Source organism: Chlamydotis macqueenii, chromosome 3 (assembly GCF_036417535.1).
Source record: "Chlamydotis macqueenii isolate bChlMac1 chromosome 3, bChlMac1.mat, whole genome shotgun sequence".
Classification (NCBI taxonomy): domain Eukaryota; kingdom Metazoa; phylum Chordata; class Aves; order Otidiformes; family Otididae; genus Chlamydotis; species Chlamydotis macqueenii.
Window position 1 is genome coordinate 75,933,802 of NC_141558.1, and position 26,531 is coordinate 75,960,332.

General features: G+C 39.5%; 1 protein-coding gene across 4 annotated transcripts in view; it reads left to right on the forward strand.

The window, feature by feature from the left end:
* The window catches only part of ESRRG (estrogen related receptor gamma), a 390,646-nt gene extending 369,619 nt beyond the window's left edge, over positions 1-21,027 (forward strand). For all 4 annotated transcript variants that reach the window (XM_086743706.1, XM_086743707.1, XM_086743708.1 and 1 more), the window contains 2 exons: positions 4,720-4,989; positions 17,309-21,027. In XM_086743706.1, coding sequence (XP_086599832.1) covers positions 4,720-4,989; positions 17,309-17,553 — 515 coding nt within the window. In that variant the 3' untranslated portion in view covers positions 17,554-21,027. The remainder of the gene's footprint in view (positions 1-4,719; positions 4,990-17,308) is intronic.
* The last annotated feature ends 5,504 nt before the right edge of the window (positions 21,028-26,531 follow it).

The following is a 26,531-nucleotide window of genomic DNA, read 5'->3' on the forward strand; positions in this document are numbered from 1 at the left end:
CAGCTTTGATTATAAAAAATGTAAATGAAGATATTTGAAGTACAAACCAGGGCAAGCAAGAAGAATATTTTACTTATAAAACTAACAATCACCACAACAACTAGTGAAATAAATGGGAGGTGATTATCAGAAAAAGCAAGCAGCTCCCAGATTTGCCAGCAATTTCATACCTGGTTTGATCTAATACTCGGATTTCTAAACACATAACAGAAAGGAAGGGAAGTTCATTCCCAGCAAAGTGAAATAAACTAGGATTCAAGTCAGAGTAGCCTGATTTAGGCATCACATCAAATGTTTAAGGCTGAAAATAATGGTAAGGATATGTCCAGCCACTGTCTTTTTTTTTTGTCCTACAGTTCTCGGCGTGGCTGTGTGCAAGGCACAGATCTTACGCTGGCACTTGACCATCTGCAGCTGCTTCATTCTGGCCCCTAGTGAGATAGTGTCCATGAAGTCCATCTTAATGAAGTAGAGGAAAGGGTCTTCAGGAATGTAAAAAAATTCACCCTGCTTAGCATGGAGCTGTGTGCAATGTGAAACAGAGAGCAAGTGGTGCATGTGCTGGTATTTGAAAAGATCTCTGGTTTAAACAGCCCCATCTAAGAGACTGCAAACTGTTTGGAGCTGGCTTGGAGTGCCGAGCACTGCAGAGCACAGTCAGCTCACCGCCAGTTATTCCTGTAATAAAAATGCTGAGGCCTTTTTACCTTTTCATTTCTGCTTCCTTTGAGCTCTGTGTTTATTGGTATGCGAAAGGAAAAAAAAAACAACAAGCATATGTTCGGTTGCTCAATCAACCTTTTCTCAATCCACCCTCAGTGATCTCAGTGAGTCATTACAGCATAATTACAATTTGAGTGTGGTACGCTGTTTGGAGAAAAGTATCTATTTTTAGCTGAAGAAACACTACAGTCCCTGAAAGGAGGAGAAAGAAAGAAAAAAAGGAAGGAAGAAAAATCTGTAACCAGCAGATCAATGCTATTGTTAACTGATACTACGAGACACCCTGTAGATTTACAATGCTTGCATTCAGTCACATAAAAACCGCACTGAAAAGAATGCCTACCAGGGGTTAAATTCATATGCCTGCACTGCAGCCTATTTCTGTCAACACTCAGCTCAGGAAATAAACATTTATGCTTTCTGAAATGAAAGTGTATTTTTGAAGACTAGCCGTCAGATATTTTTTGCCCTTCACACTTTCAAATGCTTAGCCTTTTTTGTAAGTTGACTGCAAAGTGCATCAGTTTGCTAGGCAAAAGGAAAAAAAAAATCTTGACAAGTGCCCATGGCATCATTGTCAAGCACACAAGCGTCTAGTAGAAGATGGCAGGAGGGTTGGCACAAAACATGCTTCCTTCAAGCTTCTTACCTCAGGGGTACCTGACTCTTGAGAAGCCTTTCAATCCTTCCAAATGACGTTATTGCAAACTGTCATCTGGTTTATTTGCAGTGCGCTGTATCGCAGATAAACATGCTATTTAACTGCAGGTCAAGGTACAGAGTCATTCTGCTAGCAAATGCCTGAGATACATTAAATGGCATTGACTTGGGGAGGGAGATGGAAAGAGATCAAAGTTGTCACCAATAAGGTACATGCTAAGGGGGAAAAAGGTACACAACATTGTATTTTAAAAAGCCATTATGCAGTTCTACATTTAAAATGATGACCTGCAAGACTACACAAGCCACACAATGCACGACAAAGTTCAAAACCACACCACCCTGCAACATCTCAGAGTTTGGAAAGAGCTTACAGTTGTGACTGGGAAGGATGCCACTGGTACAGAAATCTGGAAGTGAATTTCGTCTAATTTGGAAACTTAAAAAAAATAGTTGCATTTTAAAATAGAGAATGTCTGCTCTTCACAGAGCATGGTTGATCTAGGGGATTCATATAACAAAATCCCAGAGAATCAGAGCACAGTTTGTTGTGAAATAAGTATAACCTCCTCCAAACAATTAAAAATAAATCTCTGTATGTAAATACTGTGTTATCTGTTCTTTTAACTGGGACTTGCTGAACAGCTACTAAAAGGGCATTGGTATGATACAAGAGACATGCTGGATGCTTTCACATTTTCTGAAAAATCAAAACAAAACAAAAACAAATTAGTGACAACTCCATGCAGCTTTACATTCCCACGAGGGATGCCTTTAAAAGTTAAAACATGCTCTCACTGAGCAGGCTTTCAAGGGGAAGTTACTTCGATCAGGAAGAAAATAATAATGTTTATTTGATTTATTATTGGAGAGCAGAACAGTGTGGTTTATATTTGCCAGTTTTTCTATAATGTAAATTTTTAAAAATTTTTTTATGTGTGATATAAAAACAATTAGTATATTTACTGCACCAGAACGCAGATTTTTCAAGAGTGCAGTACAATAAATTATAGGCAACATCCCATTTTCCCCCCTCACAGGGCATATGTAATTTCCTTTGACTGTGGCACACAATAAATGTTACTGAAACACAGCATTATTTCTTTTAAAAACTCCCCAACAAACCTGTACTAAAATAGATAAGTAAATAAAAGAAGGAAGTTGGGAGTTTTCAGAACAAAAAAGAATAGAGAGAAATTACAGGTTAAACTTTTTAAAATCAAAACTGATTTTATTGCTTTTTGCTTAATTAAACGTTTCAGAAGTGTGTGAAACATTGTTATACCTGAAAAATTGTTAATTTGTAAATCACAGGGACAAAAGGGCTCCACTGCAACTTTAAAGTTTCTATGCACGTAAATGTCAATAAAGTGCCTTCTCCATCATCAGCACTAAATTCACATTGATGCCTCTTTTCTTCTCTGTATTGATCCTTCCATGAGAACGTAGATTTGTATCTGTTAATTAATGCGTCCTGAAACAGCGTTTGTATTAATCAGGCAGATAAGAAAAATTGGATGCCTGCACCCTCATGACAACCGTAAAAGTGCTGGCCCTGATAAAATCGTGGATGGACCTCAATAAAAAAGTTCCTCCTTCCACTCAATAAACTAATCATCCTGCTTTTAATTATTCGGCAGAAAGATGTGTGGAGATTGGAGAATGTGTAAATCTATTTACTAACAGCAGTGTCTGGGAGGGAGAATGGGGCTGTCACAGGACGGTGCTGCAGGCTACGTTCTCTGTCCATCTGCTGCTGCAGAAAAACTGGTTCTTGAAAGACGGAAGGAACAGAAATGTTGAAGCTAATTGAAATCATGAATTCCTCCCTGTAACCTTTCAAATGATTATTTCTTCTCCATTTCCCTCTTATTTATTTTAATCGCAGATGTGTTATTTTCCATTGTCACCTCTTCAAGGCTTTCCTGTTGTTGTTGGCTCAGTTTTTGTTGGGTTTTTTTTGAAGGCAGAGAGCCACAGTTCTATCACAAGACTCAAAAGACACTAAGAGAAAATGAAAACAAATAAGGAGGGGGAGAAAAATGAGAGAGAGAGAGCATGCAGCCAGTTTTATGTTTCATTTTTTATGGATGCCTGGTGGTTTGGATGTGGGGCTTTCTTTTTTTATTGTCTTAGTTTTGCCGCTTAGTGCTTATAGAGAAAATCTTCTTTGGAGTAGATGCCTTGCAGATTTGCTAGTTTATGATATATTCCTGCTTGACTGTAACTCTTGGCTTTCAAAACAGAAAAATGCATTTAAGTATAATTGAACGCCCAAAAGAATGTTCTTACAGCAGGAACGCTGTCAAAGGACATGTAAGCAGCTCCATAAACAACTAAATGAAAGCCTCAGACATGTCTTAAGACCCTTTAAGAAGAGCTTGACTAATCCCCTTTGATGATTTTATTAAGTCCTTGTGGTTGATGGTGCCAACTGGCAAACTACTGCGTTTCACCAGCAGACCAGGAAAATCACTTCCTCTCCCATGTTGTTCTGCAGCTCCTAATGTGATTGGGATATTAGCAGTTTGATATAATAAATTAACGGGTACTGTAAACAAGAGTCTGAAAAGGTAAGACAGTGAAGATGTTTGCCCTTAGTGATCCTATTAGGAAAGACGGGGGTGGGGGGCGGAGCAAAAGTTAAATTCATTAAGACACATTTATTAAATTTTTGGTTGCCCTTGGATAAAGGATGGTGTGACTGCTATTCAGTTGGCACTTGAATATGCCACCCTGTTATTTCAGCAAGTGTAGAGGGGGGAGCCGTTACAGATGTAATTAGCATATTTTCAGAGGAGAGTAGGCATTCCTTCTCTTTCCCCTGAGGTTAAAGTTCAAAGAGAATTTTCCTCTTTGTGATAAACACCTTAATTCTATTAAAACATCAAATCTTCCCTTTTTAAAAAAGTGTTTTCTTTTTTTTTTTCCTCCTAAATTATCCTTCTTGGTTTATGGTAATGATGAACAGTCATCAGATCCCTGTTTCACAGCATCAGGTTTAGAACTAAGCATGAGTATTTCAGAACAAAGAAGACATTATACAAATTGCAGATTATCATTGCAATATTCCCCAAATTAATATGATTCTTACAGAAAGAGCCTGCAAATTCCAACTTGTTAATAACTTTGTATGTCGATTAGAAAACATTTGTTTTTATATTTTTTTATTTCCTGTAGTAGGATGGGGAGGAGAGGCACAAAAGTAGAAGTGGGAATAATAGAGTACCAACGTGTTCTATTACAATGTATGTAAAAATAAATCGAAAAGAGGAGCAGATTTCTGACAAATCCAAATGTGCTTAATATTTTTCCTGTATTTTTTTTCCTATTCAGGATTCTCCACTTTGTCTCTAGCTGACCAGATGAGCCTTCTGCAGAGTGCTTGGATGGAGATTTTGATTCTCGGTGTTGTATACCGGTCACTTTCTTTTGAGGATGAGCTCGTTTATGCTGAAGATTACATTATGGATGAAGACCAATCCAAATTGGCAGGCCTTCTTGACCTTAACAATGCCATACTGCAGCTAGTAAAGAAATACAAGAGCATGAAGCTGGAGAAAGAAGAGTTTGTCACCCTCAAAGCTATAGCACTTGCTAATTCAGGTTGGCAGAGTAGCATGACGGTTGCTACATTTTTAATATGTCACTTTTTTTCCCTCTCTGTAATATTTTCTGCATGCTTGTTTTAGAATAAGAAATTGTTAATCAGACCTTAGCCTAAAAGGCAACAAACAAAGCAGTTCAAACTAAGAAGAGCCTTCTAGTTCTAAGTAATTGTGGAATAAGTTCCTAAGGGAGTGGAGAATAGTGCACTGTATGATTTGGAGAGTATTTTACAGGCAAAGATCCTTTCACATGAATATAGATGTTGTTCTCCTAAATCCATTCCATAATCTAGGCAGGTCTAATCACTGCAATTAAAATGAACATAAAGGATACATGAGAATATGCTATATATGTTCTCTTTAAAGGCAGCTACTGATTTATTTGATAGGGTGAATTCAGGGTGTGGGATGAGGGAGGACATTCTTATTCAGTCTCACAGGGATCACACCTTACCTTACGGATCCTCTGCTTTTGTGAGAATGCTCCTGCAAAAATTATTACCTGTGCAGCAAGGGTTAAAAATCTCAGAAAGTTTTTTTTTTTTTGCATTTGAATTTAAAAGTGCTGAAGCAGTGAATACTGTCAGATAAGTAAAAATCGTTTGTGCTTTGTTGTTTTTCCTTTTGTGTCTCCTTAATGCTTTATTGTGGTCTTAAGTCCCTTTTAGCATTTGCATAAAGTTCACGATAGATCCCTCTTTACTGACGTGCCGATCATTAGATACCTGTGTGTCAATAACATGCTCTGATGCTATGTTCCATTGACAGTCACACCGTGCCCCTCCATCTGCTTTTGTTTTGACCCTATCTTTGAACTTTATCTTGGTTGCTGGCCAGTAGTTTTCCCTTTAATTACAAGAAGGAAACTGTCAATAAAATCTGTTAAATGGGATGCAATGAGTGGCTTGAATGGGCGGACGGCTATTTGTTCAAATTCTGCAGCATTCAAGGTATTGACAGTTTGTTTTCTGGGGCCATATGTGACGATCAATCTCAGGCTGGGCTCAGCCGCGCTGAAAAATGAAAAACCAGATTGCTTTTGCTTACTTGTGGATGACGACTTGTGATTTGGCGCGGTCCTAGTGAGATGAGACCTTCTGCCCAAATTGCCCCCCTGAGAGCCAGGACGCGTGACTGTTTTTAGAAATAATTTTTTAATTGATTTTGTAATTAACAGTTCATCTACAATATTGATGCATGAATCCTCAGATTGATAGGAGGGAAATTGTTTTCAACAATGAAGTTGTACTTTCCTATTTGTCTTTGTAATGTGATTTAGCACTCTGCATTTTTAATTGGAAATATAATTCAAAAACATGCAAAGCCAAAATGCTTATTAGTTTCTTTGTAAAATATTCTCCACCCCACTAACTCTGCCCTTAGTTTTAGAATATTATCTTATTTCCAGAATAAACAAAATGCTAAAATGCCCCTCAAAGATCAAAATTATTTTTTAATTGAAGATTTACTCATAGTTTTTGGCTGTTGTTAATAGACACTTGAGGATGCTTTGCAGCTACAATAAGAATTTTTCTCAAAATTGGTCATGCTTAATGAACAGAGCAAGAAGTTATCTGTAATTAGGAGTCTAAATTGAGAGGTTTTTTGTATTTATTTTGATTCTGTAATTCAGAGATGGAATTAGAAATATTTCTATAGTTTACTTGATAAAAAGGATTAAGGGGTTAGAATATAGGGAAATTGTGTTAAATATCACTCACACCTTCCCCACACCCCAACCCCAAAGACATGTAGTGTTTAAGTAATTATACAATACACTGCTGCCAAAAAAAAAAAAAGTTTAGTCATACATTGTGCATAGAGTGTATCAAAATCATCTGTAGCTTCATTAACTTCGCTGGGAATTACAATCAGGATAATGTCAGAGATAAATACAATTCAGCATACTAAAATTCAGGGCACATTTCAGTGAAACCGATCCTTCCCTCATCTTAATAGAAATAAAATTGCTCTTTTAAAGTGAAACTATTACAAGGAGGAGTTAAAAAGCAGTCCGGGCATTTGACTTCCCTCTCAACAGAATGTTTTGAGTGCTGACATTCAACATTTCAGCTTCAGGTTGTACATGCAGCAGATAATAAACTTCTGTCAGCTGTAGGTACACTAACCTGTAGGTGTAAAATAGCACCTGCAGAACTACAGCCCATCAAAGAATATCAGACCCCTAGTGTTCTAATTTCCAAATACTGCTTAGTTTAAAGTAAAATTAAAGTAAAATGAAAGTTTTTATCTTTTGTCATAGACAAAACCAGAAATAGCTTGTTTTCACATAACTATAAACTTGATTAATGTAAATACAGCTAAATCGGAAAAAAAAAAGAAATAAAATGCCAGTATAAAATCAGTCAATTAGCAATACACATTTTAATATATTTTGTTGCTACATCTGCTTTCTTCCAAAACTTCCACTATTTATTTTTCCAGTTTAAAAAATATTAGCCTTTTTATAGCTGTAGAGAGAATGGATCAAGTATAATAAGAAATCTTAGGCATTTCAGACATTTTTGCCATATCTACACTGTCTAGAAAGATTCCCAGGTTGACTCTACTGTAAACAGTGGACAAAGATGGTTTTATGGTTCTGTATCTGTGTTAGTGATTTATGATACGGTGTCATAGTACCTTCCCTGCTGGTGCACACAGGCAGGAAAAAGAAATTGTCGATTGTCTTCATATTGATTGTATTTTGTTTGAATAAATAGCACAAGCTTTGCTTTGGCCAACAAATCTCAGTATCGTGAGCATTAAAACACCCCAGCTGCTGACTTTTCTTTGGGCCTAAAGAGTCTGCTTGTGCTGTACTCGATCTGAGATAATCCTGGTTTCTAAAAGGTGGGGAGGAAGAGCCATTTTTCAGGGAGATTCTCTGACGGCTGTTATCAAATGTTCCCTTTGCAGGGGTGGCCAGGGCCACGCCGCTTCTGCAAATTTCCAGAAATGCAAGAAGTATCAACCTATTAACTGTCACCGATTTCAACCAAAGTGCATGTAGCATTTGAAAAGTTTAAATGCATATATAAGAGCACAAATGTTTGTATAGACATTTCAGACCTGTGTACGTTCAAGTCTATACAGGCATGATTTCAGCAGTTTCATTTCACTTCTAGTTCTTAATATGGAATTTGTCAGGTTAGTTTTAAACATCTCCATTGATTCGCTAGTTAATTAACACAGCCTTTATGCTTGAACTCCAGAGAAGTCCCTCTCACCACAGCGTTGCCTTTGTCCTGTCAGTATCACGAGTTTCTTCCTTCTTTCTTTACCTACTCTACACAAAGGCAAGTAGTAGGTACCTTGAAGCTGCAGGATGCAACTGCCCTGTGTTCCACCTCACACCGCCCAAATGAAGCAAGCTGGCACCAATAAGCACTTTGTTTACCCACGCAGAAAATCAACTTTGAATGGTTTCCAAAACATGCATGTACCAATTACTTCCTCGTGTGTAAGGGAAGGTGAAATATTTACAAAATATGTTTGAAGTGCACGCAAGTGCGCACACGCACACGTGAATGCTCCAACACATAAAAGATGACCTGCTCATCTCTTTTGTATTAGAAAATGCTTTCATGTATCGATTAGGTAATACTAAACAGGGAGTTGCAGGTGAGCAGTTTTTTGAAATTGCCTAATCAGTAAGGACTAAATTATGCCTTCAGGCCAAATGTTGCAGAAGAGCTTAGGGAGTCACAACTGAGACGAGGTTTTTAAGAGAAGCTCAGTTCCCAGCTAAGACCTAACATAAGGAACTGGAGTGTCAAAATACATTAGCACATTTGAAAATCTGATCTGTGTGTATCTGCTTAATAGGCTGCTGGCATCTTGAAAAATCTGACCCAAATGTGGATGCTAGGCACTTAAAAGTATAACCCTACGCACTGTTGAAAATTTAATCTTAAACGCTAATACTAGCTGTCTAGACTGTACCACCAGAAGGAGAGAAGGACCTCCACTCACCATCACAATTTCTGGTCTTTCTTATTAACTCTCCTAAAAATCCACCAGCACCCTTTCCGTACTGGAGGAGTGAGAACCAAGAAGTATCTTCTGCATTTTAGCATAATGAAGTGCAGATCAACACTGATGCCAATAAAGTTACATGATTGTCTGTCCTAGTAAAAAAATTAGTGCATTCTTACAACTTACTTAGCTTTCCAGCCATCAAAACTGTGTACTCAGACCACTAGGCTATCACCATTAAATAACATTATCATAATAAAAATTAATTGATAGAACCCTGTAAATCACTTATTACACAGGACATCATCTTCACTCCTAGTATAGACTGTGGCTGACATTATGTCACAACATACTATATTTAGTTTCTAATAATGCCAATTTTTTCATTTAGTCATCTTGTTAGTGTTAGAATTCATGATTAAAACGTATCTATTGAGAATAGGCATATATAAAAATGTACACATCTGTGTGTTACTGGTGTGTTACCAATGTCTCTTCTGCCAACTATAAATAGCAAGGTCTGTTAACTCTTTCATGGAATTTTGTATAGAGAGTGGTACAGCATAGAAACAAATTTTTAGAAAAGGAAGTTGCCACTGTAGTCAGAGTTTTCCTGTTGCTTGAACAGTTTCTTCCTCATATTCCATTTTCATGTAATCAAATAGATGGCAACCACAATTCTTAGAGAAAATAAATAGTCTGCTACCATTTGCTTATTGGTAGCAGAGTTAATTAATGGTTTAATCTCTTTCTTTTTCTGGTAGTTGGTGTAGTAACTGAATAACTTCGAGACATTACTCACCTAGTTATTATGTAGATAGATATTATTTACGTGTTAGCAGCCTCAGACTCACGAAGGGCAAAAGCAAGGCCAGCCCAGTGGCAGGCGGGAGGACGGAGCCCCGGGTTCCCTACTGCTGGGGCAGGACTGTAAGGGGAGCACTGTGCTGCATCTGCCAGGGGCAAACTCAGTGCTGACAGGCAGATTTTCTGGGTAGGAAAGCAATGGTATGAACCAATGTGTCACCAGTGCAATTGCTAGTCCTCACTGTTACTCATCCTGCTTTTCCACAGCACTAAACTAGTGGCTCTCAGTGGTAATTATGGCAATTACTTATATCTTGTAGTGGATAAAAAGGATTTTTAAGCATTGATTTAACATTTTCCTATAGTTGGTATCTTACCCCTCAGCTCAATCATTCACATTCTCCTTTTCCAGATTTAGCAGCCTTATTGAGTAGGTATTCAAACCAGTTCATAGTATACAATTTGTTCTGCATTGTGGAAATACTCCTTTATTTATTGCCCTCACTAGCTATCCTAGTGGAAAGTAAGCCATTTCAGGAATTAAAAAAAAGAGATAGTTTACTATGTTTTAATTTACCTTACGCTTGTGGTTTAGTTCCCTGCTAATCCAGTTAGCCTCTGAAATGAATAGGCCTGTTCTGCGAAGTAATTTCTTTTCTTACTACATCTTCATTTCCTGCTGTGTTTTAAAAAAGTTTTGAGGCTTCAGTTTCCACGTCTCTCCTTAAAAGCAGGCCAAACCAGTGCCATCTAGACCAAGACCTTGTTCACTAAAGTCAATAATACAAGCCTTTTTTAAAACTTTTTTTTTGCTTTCCACTACCTATGATTCCTATGGACAAGGAATTCTTAATTTTTTTTTTTTTCATTTCCAACATATATTTTGATTTAAGTTTCTCTTTCCAATAGAATAATCCAGATGTCAGATCATTTTTGCTGTACTCTTTTGCAAGGGAAAATACTCTGTTTGTCTATGTGCTTGTCTCTTAGCCTAACCATGCAGAGGCCAGCAAATAGTTCTGTTCAGGAGAGACAGGCAAGTAGGTGGTCACAATTAAGTATACTTGTTGACCCTAGACAGGGAGGACCAAAGTAAGTATCTGGGGCAATTTCAGTTCTAGACTGGAAAAGGATGGGAATTCTTGCTGGGTGAGGGAACCAAGAATTTAGTTGATTTGCTATTGATCATTTCCATGGGTTCCTTCTATCTTAAGCAATATGCTTTTCAAAATGTCACTGTGTTGTGTTTCTCATTAAAATTATTCAGAAACACAGTGTGGGTAAGCACTCTGCAAAAATGTGAGTTTCCCTGTGTAAATCTGGCATACATTTCAGTCAGGAGAGGAAGGGGTTCTATAATTCTGAGAACAGTTTAGCTGTAAATAAACACTGTGGTTGTTTTTGTGGAGTTTTTGGATTGATAATACCATCAAGATAATAAATTCTTCTTATTTGAGACATAATTCAGATTAGGATTTTGTTGTCTGTACATAAAGCAAAACCATTTTTCCTGCTTTTCATCCCATCCAGTTCTTCCAGGATCCAACAACTTTCTGCCCTGATTTATCCGGTTTGTGTTTGTGAACTGCTCAGCTATATGGAATCACAAGCATTACAGCCATTGTTTGTTCAAGTACTTGTTGATATTTGCCTCCCTAATGTGCTTTATCAGCATCTTAATGTGTGTGTTCACTGCTGCATACTCCCTGCTGCTTGATTCACTATCATAATTTCTTCCTTTATGCTGCCTGAATTTTCTGACATGAAGAAATACTTCATGTGAGACCCCTGGGTTTCTATCGCTTCTTCGTGATGTTATATACAAAATACATACATACTAGCCTTTAACTTCCCTCAGAGTAGTATTTTGAGAGGTCTCTTTGCCCTCAGTTCGGGTGCTTTCCAAGCTTTAGCAAGTTGTCAGCCTTTGTGGTGTGTTCTAAATGATTCCTGTGTGGCTGGATGTTTGTTTGCTGCATTTGGGATGAAGCTTGAATTTTAAATGAGGTAGATTGTAATCTGAGTTTCTGTCTGGACCTTGTGGTGTTTGTCATGGACGAGAACTCTAGCTTTCTCCCATTTCTGCACAATGATACGATCAATTGGCTGATCTGAAGAGGTACAATTCTATTTTCCCATCCTGTGATGGTGAAAGAAAGCATTTGCAAGGATAGAATGAGATTCTCCAAGCTGAGCTCAATAAGTCAGTGTCCGGGTTTGTTGATCTCACCCTCTCCCCTCACAGCACTGATCACTAACAACTGTTCCCCCTCCTAGACTGAAATCCTATGATCTCAGCAGTGTGTTGTATCAACAAGTCTTGTGTTTGTTTCTTGAGCTCTTCAGTTTCACCAGCCTGGGCTCCTTTTTTTTTTTTTTTGCAGGGCATTTACAAGCAAATCCTGCTTGCTTTCAAATAACAACACTTTCAAATTAGCCTGTTGTCGTAGTTCAGCCCCGATAGGGACCAGACTACGCAGTCTCTCTCTCACTCCCCCCACACTCCGACAGAATAGGGAGAGATAATATCAGAAAAACAGCTCGAGGTTCGAAATAAGAACAGGGAGAAAATCCTTAAAGTTACCATTACAGGCAAAACAGACTCGACTTGGGGAAAACTAGTCATTTATTACTAAAACTAGCAGGATAATGAGACAGAGAACAAGATAACTTGCCCCCACCCCTCCCTCTTCCCAAGCTTAACGTTATCTCTACTACCTTCCCCCTCCAAGCAGCACAGCGGGGAAGAGGGAACGGGGGTCGCGGGCAGTTCATCGCGCATTGTTTTACGCCACTGCTTCATAGTCGGGAGAAGAACTCCTTGCATTCCTCCTCTGCTCCATCGTGGGGTCCCTCCCACGGGCCACGGTCCTTCATGAAACTGCTCTGGCGTGGGTCATCTCTTCCACGGGGTGCAGTCTTGTCCAGAACAGCTGTCCCAGCGGGCCCTCCATGGGCCACAGCCATCTTCAGGTATCCATCTCCCCTGGTGTGAGGTCCTTCATGGGCTGCAGGTGGACCTCCATGGGCTGCAGGGGGACAACCTGCTCCACCATGGTCATCACCACAGGCTGCAGGGGAATCTTGGCCAGGAGCCGCATTACTCCTCCCCCTCCTTCTTCACTGACCTTGGCGTCTGCAGCTGTTCCTCTCACAAGAAAAGTTCTTCACAACAGGCTGGCAGATGCCTCTCAGAATCTCTTCACATCATCCAGCTCATCTCCTCTCCACTTCTTGCAGCCAGGCCAGGCTGAGTTGGGCCCAGTCGGCCGCCTGGCAAGAGGCCAGAGGGTGAGGCCTGCAAGGCCCATGAGGCCTGCGCCTCCCCCTCTGTGCTTCTGCCCCAGCTCAGCTTCTTCACATCTCTCTTTTTTTCCTGTTTTCCCCTTCTTAAATACGTTATCGCAGAGGCGTTATCATGGAACATTCTGCTACCAATTGGCTCGGCCTTGGCCAGCAGTGGGTCCACCCTAGGCCCAGCCGAGTCCACTGAACAAAAGGGAGCAACTTCTAGCAGTTTCCTACAGAAGCTACCACCTTAGGCCCCCCCTCACTAAACAAAACCACAACACCTGTTTAATGTCATTGTTTATGTAGGATGTAATTGTAAATTATCCAGACTGTCTACAAAGCCACTTAAAAAAACCAACCCCAAATCAAAAGAAAACAGTTTTTCTTGGTATAGGAAGAACATTCAGAATCTTTGTACCTAACTTATAATTCAATTTCATATTGTCTGTGGAATTATTTCTTTATTTCTGGATTGTCACACAGACTCTGCATTGCCTTAAATTATAGTGGTTCTTGTTGACATTGCTCTCTTTTACTAGTGAGGATTTGGTTTATCAGCAATAAGTTAACCTGCTCTGAATTCACTTCTACATCTGCCAGTCTGTAGTTACTGAAAAGATTTCTCTTTTCTTTTATTTTTCCTCCTCCTTTCCCCTTGGCTAGTTCATCGTTTTCAACCATTTACCTTATTTTCAAAGGCTTACGCCTGAGGGATTAAGATCTACATTCGTGTAATATTGGGAATAAAGTGGAAGTTCCAGGCTGCAAGGCTAAAACTTGAAGAAGAATCTTTGCAGAGTTTAATGTTTTCCTGAGCAATCTGTGAGCTGAATCTTGGTCTAATTAAATAGCACAGATTTAGTGAGTTTGCATTTAAACATTAGCGGACCCTAGAATGGGTAAAGCTGAAATGAGTTTGAATCTTTTCTATGAATGTGAAGTTAAATTATCATAGTAATTTGATTAAAAGATTTTTAAATCTTTCAAGCTAAATTGCCATTTTAAAAGAACAGTTTGAAGTCTTAATCACTGCTTGGAAGTGCCCCTCTCTCTGCTGTTTTTTCTTACCTCATTTCCTGTGACAAAATCTGTTTCCCAAGGCACAACAGTTCCGTAAGCTGCTCCATGAACCGCTGTTTGGCAGCAGAGTGCTTGCATGAGGCCAGTGGAGAGCTGGCTGGTCACATTCTTCTCAGCTACTAAATTGATTTAAAAGACAGCAACAAACGCATTAAATGCTTTACTACTATTACTTTTCCGTGGAAGCAATTGTTCTGTTTACCAGAGGGATGCTATACAGTCACCCCTGCAAGGAGAGAATAAGATCCCTTGTTTAAAGATTGTGTCCACACAGTGGAAGAGTTTGAGAGCATGGAGTGCAATAGCTGTATCAGAGGGCAAGTTTTGATTCACCTTCCGTTCTTGCATTTTCTGGGGGTGCTCTCTTCCTCTTTTCCCCTCTCACTCAGTTTCTGCGTAAGAAGTAGGTAGAGCATATATATATATCATATATATATATCGCTGATGCTGCAGGCCAAATTCCTATCCAAACGGCAGAGCTAAAGGTCTCAGGGAAGTTTCATCTCTGTGCAAAAATATATTAGTCTGGACTCCATCCATGTATTTTCAGACTCAAACACGGCTGCAGTTACAAATACTGATTCTGGGAAGAATTTGATCAGTTTTGTGCAGGCTTAAAAACTAAACATTTATAAGTCAGGTTCTCCAAAAAGACCTGTCTCTGTATTCAGAATGGTCTGAAAAACCAAATTCACAAGAACAGTCAGTCTTCGATTCACCAAGCATTTGTTGCTGATAAAATGCTCCTGTTTGGTTCCCCAGCAAGTCTGACCCTGACACTGTGGGTCTGGGTAGAGGAGAAAAAGATGTGTAACTTCTGCACAAACTGTGCATGATTTATGGAAAAATTATTTGGAGTAGCACATCCTGTGTTCTGTAGCACAACAGTGAATATCCAAGACTTGCTAAAGAGTCAGGGGGTAAAGATGACAATTTGTTTGGAATTTGCATTCCAAATTAAGCCCAGTGGTTGGACACTGTACTCAAGACCTCAGTCTCGTTTCTGTGTTAGCATGTCTGTACTGATAACATCTGTTTATAGAACACAGAATTCAGAGATTTTCTCTTACTGACACAGGATTATTTAATAGAAATACCATATTAGAAAACTATCAGAAATGGATGGATTTGCAGAATGGTCTCACATTAATTAGAACTAAGTTTTGCTAGAGGTAACATTTCCCTGTCATCTTTTAAAAAATGTTGTAGCCTGCTTTTTCCCTAAAAGACATATTTTTGTGTTTCTTTGCTTTCAGCACAGTGCACCTTGATGTGCAGTATCGCATCCCTGCAGCTTATACCTTAACTGCGTGCTTCTTAGAGCATGTATTCACTAAGACTCAGAATTATTAAACATGTAAAATTCCCATAGGACTCCATTATGTGTAATTAACAGATAAACTGTCATCAGAATCAATAAAACGTGCTAAATGATCCAAACTTGTATATAATTAAGTGTCTGTTTTAGAGCAGAAGCTGTAACTTTTTTTTTTCTTTTCAATTTGCACATTTGTTTTGACAATAGAAGCTGGAACATTTTTGTTAACCTGTTACTTACTGGTTTGTGTTTTGGTTTGTGTTTGAAAAGAGAGAGGTATTTACTGTCTGGCCTAATTATCTGAGGAAATAGTTGCACGTCAGCTTTTAGGGAATGAATCTTAAATGCATCTTAATTCTCTGAATGTAATTCAGATATTTGAAGCACGTGCAACATTTGATGTTGTTATCATCAACAGAGTAAAACATGAGGCTCTGTCAAAATACTGATCCAAGGCATCAGATTGCTTAATACGGCACTTGGAAATGATGATAGAAGTGGGTTCTTCACTGTCCAACTTCTCAGTCATTATTCTGTGTGGGAACAGGAGCTTTATTCCAAAACCAAAAATTAAGATGCAAAGCAGCGTTGTACTAACTAGAGTTTTCAAGCATATACTTTAGTATTGCCATATCCCAGTTTCACCCTGAGCTAAACTTGCACAATGTAGGATGTGTACCCCCTCGCAGCAGTTATATTTTCATATGGTGATTTATTGCCTCTGTAAGTCTGTGGACCATCCAGATTTTAGTAGCTGACAGGGACTGTTTGGTGGGCTCTTTCACTGAAGACTGTTCTTCCTTACGTGCAGTCATCTCCTTTTGGACCATATCAGGGGGTTTTTTTTGCATTTATGACTACATAAAAGTGAGAGGATTAGGGCTGCTTGTCTGAAGTAATCTCAGCATGGTCCAGTAACTGCATGTTCCCAGGAACATCTTCCCTTTCTGTATCTATGCTGTTGAGGGTTTTACAGTTATTTCAGTTAGATCTTTTCTTTTTATTTCACACTTCCATTGCTTTAATCTTTCTGGGTCATGTAGCAGTTTAGTTTAGTTCCTCGTGTGCGTTGTGTCTAGGCTTGTCACTCAATACTTACACCGCCAAAACATCTCACCTGGAAAGGTACCGGGCAAGGTGCTTGCTTTGAGTGATATAGAAAAAATGCAAAACCCCAGCAATAACAAGATAAACCACCCTCTGAGTGGGTGAGAGAGAAGGATTACACCTTGTAGGAGACGTTAGCTTCACAGAGCAAAAGCTGTTCAGGAACATATTAAGTGTTGCCTGTCTGTCTAAATGTGCCTGAGGGAGAAAAAATATGCTACATCTATCAGGAAATCACATCAAACCCGCTTTTCCCTTGTGTCAGTGCAGTGGTCCTAATCCCGCGATTGGCATCCCTGAGCAGTGGGTGACGACCATGGCTTCCTACTCCACAGCCTTGGAGCCTGACACAGAATTTTACTGAGCTTTTCCATAGTAGGGCGATCGTTCATGCTTCCCTGATAAGATGCAGGCCCCAATTCATACAGCCCTTTGGCACTATCGTTTCTTCAAAGCAGTAACTGTAAGAGATGGTTTATGGAGCAGTGAGGGTGACCATTTTGCTAGTTTGAGAGGATGAGGAGAAGGATTACTTGTGCATGTGTTAATTATACATTTGTAATTCCACAGTGGTTTCAGATACTTTCCTGAAGATCAATATAAAAATTAGTGGGTACCCAGCTTCCTTCTTTGGGAAAGAGGATGGACAGAACCAGTGAAAGTGTTGTGCAGCCATAGCGTTATCTGACTTTTGGCACACCAAACTGAAACCTCCTGTTGCTCCTTTGTTTTGCAGACTCAATGCACATAGAGGATGTTGAGGCAGTGCAGAAACTTCAGGACGTCTTACATGAGGCTCTGCAGGATTATGAGGCTGGGCAGCACATGGAAGACCCACGCCGCGCAGGCAAGATGTTGATGACTCTCCCACTTCTGAGGCAAACCTCCACCAAGGCTGTGCAGCATTTCTACAACATCAAACTGGAAGGCAAAGTCCCCATGCACAAACTTTTTTTGGAAATGCTGGAGGCCAAGGTCTGACTAAAGCATCATGGGCTTCCCCATCATGCACGTTTTAAAAAAAAAAAAAAAAAAAAAAAAAAAAAGGGAAAAATAAACAGGATAATAATGGCAAAGAAACTTAGTGTTTAATTAAGGAAAAAATGACTGCACTGATATTTAGCAGCAAGACTGTGAAGCAGCTTTCAACTTTTTCTTCTGTGTCTTTCTGATGCAGTTTTTCTTTTCCTTTTCCTTTTCTCTCTTTCCCTTTCTGTTCTTTCCTTTCCTTTTTCCTTTTCTTTTTTTTTTTCTTTGCTGCTGAACTTTTAAAAAGAGGTCTCTAATTGAAGAGAGATGGAAGCCAGGCCTGCCAAAGGATGGAAATCCATAATATGGATGCCAGTGAACTTATTATGAACCATAATGTCCCCAATGACAAAGGAATCAAAGAGAGAACCACCGTACCTAGCAGTACAGTACAACACGATGAACTGACTGAATGCAGTATTAGATTTCATAGGAGCAGTCTCTAATTAGACGACTAAGCGACGATGCATCGGCTGCTTCTTATCATTGCATTTTCCATCTAGATCAGTTACAGCCATTTGATTCCTTAATTGTTTTTTCAAGTCTTCCAGATATTTCTTAGGTTAGCTACAATGTAACTTTTTCAGGGAATAGTTTAAGCTTTATTCATTCATGCAATACTAAAGAGAAAGAAATACTGCATTTTTGTGCTGGCTTGAACAATGATGAACAATAATGAAGGACAAATGAATCCTGAAGGAAGATTTTTTTAAATGTTTTGTTTCTTCTTACTAACGGAGATTTTTTTGTACCAGCTTTACCAGTTTTCAGCCATTTATTAATGTGGGAATTTATCTTACTAAAGCAATAGTTGAAGGGAAGGTGCATATTATCACGGATGCAATTTATGTTGTGTGCCAGTCTGGTCCAAAACATCCAGTTTCTTAACATGAGCTCCAGTTTATAACTAAATGTTCACTGACTCAAAGGATTAGATTACACCTACAGTATATCCGAGTAGTCTAACATAAATACTCCATGTCAAATACCAATCTGTAACGGTGTTAGGAGACAGCGACTGTACAAGAGTATAGTTGCTACGTGATTTCTAACTGCTTCAGTTGCAAATGAATGAGATACTGCCTGTTTGCAAAATTGTAACCTCACACGCAGAAAAACCCGATGAACCAATAGTAGCTTAGAGGCAATAAGGCAAATGCCGACGTTTGCAAAATTAAGAAATCAGAGTAGTAGACTTCTGACCAAATTGAAGAATTAACACGTCTATACCTTATTTATTGATTTAGATTTTATTTTGTAAATGGCAATCTTTAACAAGTAGCTAAACCAGTATAGGTGCTTTTCAACCAGTATTGTCACAGCATGAAAGTCAGTCAGTTTCAAGACTGTTACGAGGTGTAATCTAATGTATAAACCGATTAGATGCCCCCAGAAAACTACAGTTGCTAAATAACCAATAAACAATAACCTCCATCAAATGCTATACCAATGTACCAGTGTTAGTAGCTGCTCCCTGTACTATGTGAACATCCTTATTCTATGTACACAGATGTAATTAAAATTGTAATCCTAACAAACAAAAGAAATGTAGTTCAGCTTTTCAATGTTTCATGTTTGCTGTGCTTTTCTGAATTTTTATGTTGCATTCAAAGACTGTCGTCTTGTTCTTCTTGTGGTGTTTGGATTCTTGTGGTGTGTGCTTATAGACACAGGGTAGAATTAGAGACAATATTGGATGTACAATTCCTCAGGAGATTACAGTAGTATATTCTATTCCTTACTGGTAATAAGGTTCTTCCTAGTAATAATTAAGAGATTGAAACTCCAAACAAATACTCGTTATGAACAGATACACATTGAAATCATAATATTTTCAAAACAAGGGATAATTTCTGTAACAGTTTATTATAGAATACCAATGTATAGCTTAGAAATAAAACTTTGAATATTTCAAGATTATAGATAAGTCTACTTTTTAAACGCTGTAAATATAGCTTTTATTCAATCATCTCTCAGATGTTGTTATTAACTCGCTCTGTGTTGTTGCAAAACTTTTTTGGTGCAGCCAAGTTTCCAAAACTATTGCTACGTTGTGTGCTTTAAACAAAATAACAATGGGCTGATGCTCCATCGGCCTCATGCTAGGAAAAAAAAAAAAAAAAACTGTGTATCTATCATTAGCTATATGGGACTATATTGTAGATTGTGTTTTCTCAGTAGAGAAGTGACTGTAGTGTGATTCTAGGTAAATCATCATTAGCAATTCATTCAGATGGTCAATAACTTGAAATTTATAGCTGTGATAGGAGTTCAGAAATTGGCACATCCCTTTTGAAAAATGTCAAAAGAAAAAAAAAAAACAACTCCTGGGAAAAAGGTGCTGATTCTATAAGATTATTTATATATGTAAGAGTGCAAAAAAAAAAGTTTATTTTCCAGAAAGTTTGTGCAGGGTTTAAGTTGCTACTGTTCAAGTACACTATATATATATAAATATATAATATAAATATTGTTTTTGCTGTATCACATTAAAGAACTTGGGCTTCAGGGTCAAAAGCCAATCGACTAGAAGTATACAAAAACACACAAAAAGTGGAGATGTGTTAAAGGCACACGGTGCAAATTTTAGTTTTCATTTTTCCATAATTTTTTGGAGCTGCAAAAGAACAAGTATCTCAAGACTGTAAAAGCATTACCTGAAACATAGCTGTAAGAACTGCACAGGCTTTATAATGTTGTTCATCTTAAACCTTGCTGGAGAAGAGTTCTTTCAAGACCACTTACTTAATGTGAAGTGTTGGGAAAATTTCAAAGGGTGTATGTTTTAGCCATAACGATTTAATTTCTATTTTTGCTTCATTTTTTTAAATTTTTTTCTTATTTAAAGCAATATGATTGTGTAACTCCCAGAAGTTACACATTTGTTTCAATCAGATCAGATTGTTGTATTTATTCCACTATTTTGCATTTAAATGATAACATAAAAAGATATAAAAAATTAAAACTGCTATTTTTCTTATAGAAGAGAAAATGGGTGTTGGTGATTGTATTTTAATTATTTAAGCGTCTCTGTTTACCTGCCTAGGAAAACATTTTATGGCAGTCTTATTGTGCAAAGATCGCAAAAGGACAAAAAAAAATTAAACTGCTTATAATAATCCAGGAGTTGCATAATAGCCAGTAGTTAAAAAACGAAACAAAACAACAAATAAAAACAAACATGTCTATAGCTGTAGATGGGCTTCACATCTGTATAGCAATCAACTGTATATTTTTGTGATGTGTATCATACCGTGTGCTCCAACCAATGTCCATTTGTGTAAATGTATTTATTTTATATTGTATATATTGTTAAATGCAAAAAGGAGATATGATTCTGTAACTCCAATCAGTTCAGATGTGTAACTCAAATTATTATGCCTTTCAGGATGATGGTAGAGCAATATTAAACAAGCTTCCACTTTTGATTGCTTTTATTTTATTTTTTGTGTTCTGGGGTTTTTTTGGTTTTATTTTCTTTTTCGTAGAGGGCAACAGAGCAATTAGCATTACTTTTGTTACTTCCATTCAACGAGGAGCCAGCATTATCCCTTTTCCCTTAAAAGTACAATATGAGTGTAAATAAATGCTATATAAAGCCTTGTCAGAATGAATTCCAGTGTGGTACAAGACATTTTGCATACTCTTAAATATGCAAAATGTCTCATAGCACATTAGAATGCAGGCTGACAGGCCTTTATATAGCACTTATTTAATCTTAAAGCATCTTCACATCAACCTGCATTACTCAAAATCATTGCCTCTCTGTCAATGTCATAAAAGAAAACTTTCCCACTATTTTAAGATCACATTAATATCATCTAGAAGTACTTACTTGCTTTCTCCATCAACAACCAACACTATCATTCATTTCCTACTGTAGGAGACTCCTTTTATGTGTTCGGGGAAAGGCGGGGGCGGAATCTGTGTTACTTGATTCAGCTTTTCTGAATGGAAGTAAGTAGCCACTGGAGCAATAATATAGATTGGTGTTAATGAAGAGCACTGGTAAGTTGTCAAGATCCAGGGGGGTTACACAGCAGGGATGCAAACGGGCAGTAAGTGGCCTCTCAGCCTGTTCCCCCTGGCAGGCTGCAGCCCCCTTGTTCGCTCAGGGTCAGCCCCTCTTTCCTGGGGACCCTTCTGGAACCATCACAGAAGTGCAAATGTGTGCTTTTCTTGCTTTTTAGCCGATCTTGATAGTGTCTTGTCATTGTGTTTGCCAACATATTTCTCGCCTTCTTTGCTGACCGTTCTGGCTGATGGCACAAAGGCTGCTGAACAGAACGGTGATGCTCGGGGATGGGAACTGTTTGGGTCAAGCTACCGAGGTGGCGCCAGGGGCTTTCTGTGCTTCACACTCTTTCTGTAGCAGTACGCCTTGAAATGGGAGGGCATCTCTTCCCTGCTACCAGTACCATCTGTATTTTAACTGTCCTAGGACATAGGGGGTTTTTTGACTAAAAGGAGCAGCAGCACAATAGAAAGATGAATCCTGCATGGACTCTTCAAATGAGGTCAGAATTGGTTTTTAGCATTGCCATGGCTGTGCACGTAGACACGCATACACACATGCGCAGAACTGGTTTCCCCCCCTTTTTTAGTGTTCTGATTTTGAATTATTGGAAAGTACCTCTTCAAAGGAAAATGTAACACTATGCCATAACTTAAGAGTAGTGTTACAGATTTTCAAACACAAAGGGGGGAGAATAATTTAAACAGTGGTACTCCTAGTCTTCCTCAACATGTGATTGTCTTTAATAATTGGTTGAAGTTTTCACATACAATTAAAAAATCATAATTAATGTTTCTGTACCATTTTTCATGAGAGGATCATGAAACATCACAATAATAAATTCAGCATCACAGAAGAGAAAATACAGGAAACACTGAGACCAAGTCACTTCTAGGGATGCAACTCCACAGAGGGGTTTTGGTTTTTTTCTTTGTCTTCTCCCTACACTGTCAACTGCAGTAAAGCCAGGATGGACACAGAAATCCATAGGAAATGTTTTGATAGGCAGAAATGTTTCAGTAGGTATCTGTGGGGAATTTGTCTAGGAGCACAAGCCTCTCTAAAGTACGAAAGTAGCTACTAAATCTTTGAATTAGAAGAGGGGCTTGAGGTGGTGGCATTCGTAGCTCGGCCAATGCATCCTGCTACAGCTCCTAACTGCTGCAGCCCCAACCTGTGGCTGCAGCAACACCACTTAGCTGAAATACGGGCATTGGCAAACCGACGGAGTCTTCCTGCTGTGGGTAGCTCAGCAAAACTAGATTTTGACTGACACAGTTTCCATCGCCTTTCCCCCCACCTACTCCTTGCCCAATAACAGAAGCCTTCCCAGTGTAAGAGCATGGTTTTGCCACTGTAGGTGCTTGTTTGTCAGGCTCCTACCCCCACCACTGTGCCAGCCTGGCCGTGGAGCACTCCGCTCCTCCCACGCTGCTAAGCTGGCACCCGTGCTCGCTCACAAGCTGGCCGATGCCGTCAGTATTGATGCAAAAGGAAAATGTGCCGTTTGCTGAGCTGGCTACTAAATAGCATGGGGGTTCTGCTGGGCTCCGCGTTTTCTTTGAAGCTTTGCATCCAAGTAATTCTAACTTGATGTCATTTGGGCTTTTTGGTTGGCTGCTTTTTTTGACCTTGTGAGTTCACAGTCTGAAAAGGTCTGGCAAACACCAATAAAAAGTGGTCTGGTGTGGTCCCTCCAGCTGATCTTTTCTTAGAGAAAGAAATGGCATGAACATCACACACCAGTCGGTGCTGTTACACATGCAGTTATGTGTGCTCCTTGATACAAAATGCCAATGCTGCTGAAATACCAACAGAGGTTAAATATGTAAAAAAACCACCCCAAATTACCAAAAACAAACCAAAAGAAAGATGGATTCTGAAAGATAACAGAGACCTTGTCCTTAGTAGGACAAGCCCCTGTGCTGGACATCTTTCAGTGTCCTCCTGCAGCATTGCCTGGTAATACCCTTCTGGAAAAAACTCAGACCAAACCACCTGAGATTTTTGTATGCAGGCTTGTGTAGCAGAAAACACCTTTTTTTTTTTTTTTTTTTTTTAACATCACCTGTCCTGGGCACTAAATTCAAGAACAGAGCAGCTTTCATCTGTTTTCTGATTTTTTTTCCTACAGCCTTTGTTTATTTTCCTTAACAGCTTTTTTACTTGCACCTTTCCTTTACTTTGCATTTTACCTCACTTGGGTAATGTAGGTCTCTGATTTCACATGGCACTTCGCTAATTACTATATCCTTCGTTATACAGCCTGCCTGCTGTAGCTGCCTCACCAGGCGTGTGCTTTTCCTGTCTGATAAGATGCCGATTCTGTGTGTCTAGGTTGTCTCCAACATATAGATTATAAACTTCCTCCATGTGGTTGCTATTAAAGGAAAAAGAAAAACAAAACCCAACAAAACTATAGAAAAAATACAGGTGCATTTATTTGCTTTTAACATTTGTATTCACAAGTGTTCAGAAATGTTTTTGTTGTCACGTCCTGGCCATGCTAATTGTTAGTATTTTGTTAAGATTAAAGGCTGCTCCTTCCTGGCATCTGGATTCCCAAGCCTAGTTCCTTACAATCTCCGTTAATATAAAAAAGCAAGTGGCGGTAGATTGATTACACACAGGCTCTTATTATTAAGCAGAACAGAAAAGAAAGGAATTTCAAAATATAATCCTCCGTTCCCAGGAGTATTTGTCTTTTTCTCCATGAAGTTAAAGGTCTGAAATAATGTGCCCATCAGGAGCTCAATGTTGCATGTCCATGCCAGTTGGTCCAAGGGCTTGTTATGATGGTAATGACCTGCTGAAACGTGAGCTTTGATGGCAACAATACAATTGCTACCAGCTCACCCGCTGGGAGAAATATTTTATTATTGTCAAATGCCCTCCGCAGAGATTTGTTTTGCCTGTTCCTGTTTAAATTAAATTCAGAGCAGAACTGCATTATTATTTCTCTAGAGTATATTTGAAATAAACAACTAGTCTCCAAATTTAGGATTCCTGGTTAGTTTAAATTTTCTTATTAGCAGAAAAATTACAATAGGTGACAACATAGCTGCAGGAATATTATTATGGCAGCCATACAAGAGATTTACACACTGAGAGCATGGCCTAAAAGCACAAGAACTCCCTTCTACTTTACAAATGCCAGCCAAATTAATAATTAACTATGCCAGAAATTCTCCAGCTTTCAAGAATGATGTCAGTGCTCTTCTGTGTCACAGCAGAGGAATTTTGTCATAAGACTAAGTGGTGTTCTTTATAAAGAGTGTTACTTATATGTAGAAAGTGGCCCAAGAAAGCAGCCCTTGCCACTCCATATTACAGCAGCTCAGCAAACGAGTGACAGCAGGACTTCGGAGTCATTTACTGTGGCTTTCTCAAGGCAAAACTATCTCCTTACGCCTGCGAAACAGAGCAAATTTTGTTCCACATTAAATGGGCCAGATTATCTCTTCCACAAGCTAAAGAGACAACACTAAATCCCAGCTCATGTAATTTCCTTCAAAATTGTTCTGCTCTGGCTGGGTGTTCCCAGGAGCGCCACCAGCAGAATTACCCAGCAATTCAGCTGTACTTAAATTGGCAGATGTCGGAGATTTAAGACAGTCCCGAAGCCTTAACGCAAATCCTCTACTTCTGTACTGCCTCATGGCCTCTCCTCACTCGTCAGCCGATGCCACCACCGCTGCCCGCTGCTGAGCAGCCGATCCTGGTGACCGGCAAGCTGCAGGGCAGTGCCGTGATTGCTTCCTTCCATCCGGCACCGAGAGCCAGGAGGGGGACAGACAACGGGCTGCCGGGTTGCATCTCTGCGTTGCTAAAAACAGGCTGTAGCCCTGCATTTCTCATCCAAGGGGCCTGGCTGTCCACTTGCTGTTTTCCCTGACTGCTGAGTGCTCACACCAGTGAAAAGCTGCTCCATCTCAAGACTGGGTGATTTTTGTACCCTGCTTTGCTGAAAGATGCTTTACCCAGAGAGGCACTTGAGCAGTTCAGGGCAGGCATCTTAGCATGCGCAAGGCGATACCTGTAAGCTAATGGTGCAAGGGCCGGCTATCTGCCCCACATCAAAATGTCAGACATCTATTAGAGGAGCTACTGCTCTCCTGAAGAGGGAGGACCATGTCCTGGGCAGGTGAGGACTGCTGGGTACACCTCCCTTGTCCTGATCCCCCCTCGACTGCGCTTCCCAGCCCCTGCACAAGCTGCCAGCCGCTCACACCAGTCATGGCCTGAGTGGCAGAGAGCAGGGACCACTGCGGCCAGAGCCATGAGCCGGCGTGGTTGAGAATGGAAGCCTTGACAGGTTCTCCTCACAGGCAACACAGCAGGGGCAGGAAACACAGGCCGGGTTTGCAAACTATGCACATTTGTCTGGCTCTGCAATGGGAACCCACTGCAGTAGCCCCCTGGCCTGCTTTTTAGAGAGGGAGGTAGAGAGCAAATGGCAAGTGAAAGGGGTTAAAAAAAAAAAAATTAAATCACAAATGCTTTACGAATCTCACTCCTAACACTCTCCAGTTCAATCTACCATGCTGTATCTAATTCACAGCTTCATTGGGAATATCCACAAGGTGAGGGACTGGCAGTAAGAGGAAGTCAATGAGGGCAAATTCTCATACCAGGCTGCGAAGGAGTCACAGAAGTGCCAGTATTACTGCCAGAGGTTAACTTGGGGTCTGCAGGGCTCCTCGATGGTACTGAATGGAAAAACTCCATAGCATCCTCAGTAGTTTCCTTCTTCACTGCTACCCTGATTTAAATAATAAAAAAAAAAAACCTCCACTAAACCTGTGTCTGAATCCCAGTGAGCATCTGACACAGAAGTGCTTCAGTCTTCTCTAGGGCCTGCAAGCTTACTGCCCCACAGACTTGCTGGGTATACAGGTCTCTGTCCTTACCCACA